General features: G+C 46.6%; 1 protein-coding gene across 1 annotated transcript in view; it reads left to right on the top strand.

Annotated features, from left to right (window-relative positions):
* Positions 1 to 919, top strand: part of LOC143018771 (uncharacterized) — a 10184-nt gene extending 9265 nt beyond the window's left edge. The window contains exon 2 of the mRNA XM_076174353.1: positions 13 to 919. Coding sequence (XP_076030468.1) covers positions 13 to 919 — 907 coding nt within the window. The remainder of the gene's footprint in view (positions 1 to 12) is intronic.
* The last annotated feature ends 518 nt before the right edge of the window (positions 920 to 1437 follow it).

The following is a 1437-nucleotide window of genomic DNA, read 5'->3' as shown; positions in this document are numbered from 1 at the left end:
ACAACATTACAGTGTTGAAGTGCTCAACACAGTCAGGAAATGGGAGAACTGTGAACTCAAGAAATCCGTCATCCGCGAGCAGCTACGTTTTTGTCAATTGTGCCGTAATCGCAATACCCTCCCCCCTTTCGCTAGAGTTAGACCTCCTGTCAACACTAGAAAAGCCAAGGAAGTAGCAGAGGCCTGTGGTCGCCGACTTCTGAAATGCGCCATAGACCATCATCACAGTAGAATCCATCGCTTCAATAGAGACATCACCACCTTCAAGAACCAATGCGCCTCTTTACTACAGGCAACCCATTTTGACACAATACTTGAAAAGATCTCCAATCTCAGCCAGTCCAAGTCTTCAAGCAAGCGGAGTTCCCTTGAGTCCAAGTTCCAACGGTTGCTAGACATTAGACCACCTGCTCCTCCAAGATGGGTGACCAATCTCTCCAGTAGACAGCTTTCGGATGCAGAAAATAATGTGCTGGCCAGGGGCCTTAACTTTAATGTTCAAGGCAAAGTCAACCACGCTGAATTCCTGGCCGCTGCAGAGTTAGGAGTGAACTTGATGGAAGGCACTTCTGAGGACAAACAGGCCGTCAGAACTAAAATCGTAGGAGCACTGAAATCCAAACAGACAAGTCGTTCCCTGACCACTGAAGAAACCAAAGCTTTAGCGGAACTACGCAGAGATCGCTCAATTGTTGTTTTAACCAGCGACAAAGGGAGGTCAACTGTCGTTTTGGACAAGGAAGACTATGACCAGAAGGCTCTGGCGTTACTTCAAGATACCCAGACTTACACCATCGTACCTCAAGACCCCACAAAGAAGCTACAGGCCAAAGTTGAACGAGAGCTGAAAGAACTCAGAGAAAATCGGATCATAAATGATGACGAGTGGAAGAAAATGAGGAGATTCTACCATCCCTAAGTTCTATGGGTTACCAAAAGTCCACAAAGAGAATATTCCCCTTCGACCCATAGTAGCTTTTAGAAATTCTCCGACATACCATCTTGCTTCGTACTTGGCTAAACTTCTCAGACCTCTAGTGACTGATTCACCACATATGCTTCAGAATTCAGCTGACTTCATTGAAAGAATCAAAGGACTTAACTTAAGGAGCGGGGATGTCTTGGTTTCCTTTGATGTTCAGTCCATGTTTACGTCCATCCCACGAGATTTGGCCAAAAGTGCGCTGAAGTCGGCCATGGAGGACAACCGGGGATTCTTGGATAACCAGAAACTTTCCGTGTCAGAACTCATGAGACTCATATCCCTGTGCCTTGACTCCACTTATTTCCGCTTCAGGGATCACACCTACCACCAGCGTAAGGGCACACCGATGGGATCGCCTATTTCAGTTGTGGTGGCTGAAGTAGTGATGCAAAGACTGGAAGCTCAACTTCTAAGTGCTGCACCTACTTCGCTAAAACTGTGGACTAGATACG

This window comes from Oratosquilla oratoria, chromosome 3 (assembly GCF_046742065.1).
Source record: "Oratosquilla oratoria isolate Oo_2021 chromosome 3, ASM4674206v1, whole genome shotgun sequence".
In the NCBI taxonomy this organism is placed as follows: domain Eukaryota; kingdom Metazoa; phylum Arthropoda; class Malacostraca; order Stomatopoda; family Squillidae; genus Oratosquilla; species Oratosquilla oratoria.
The sequence above is the reverse complement of the archived record's forward strand: the minus strand, read 5'-3'. Positions and strand labels throughout refer to the sequence as shown.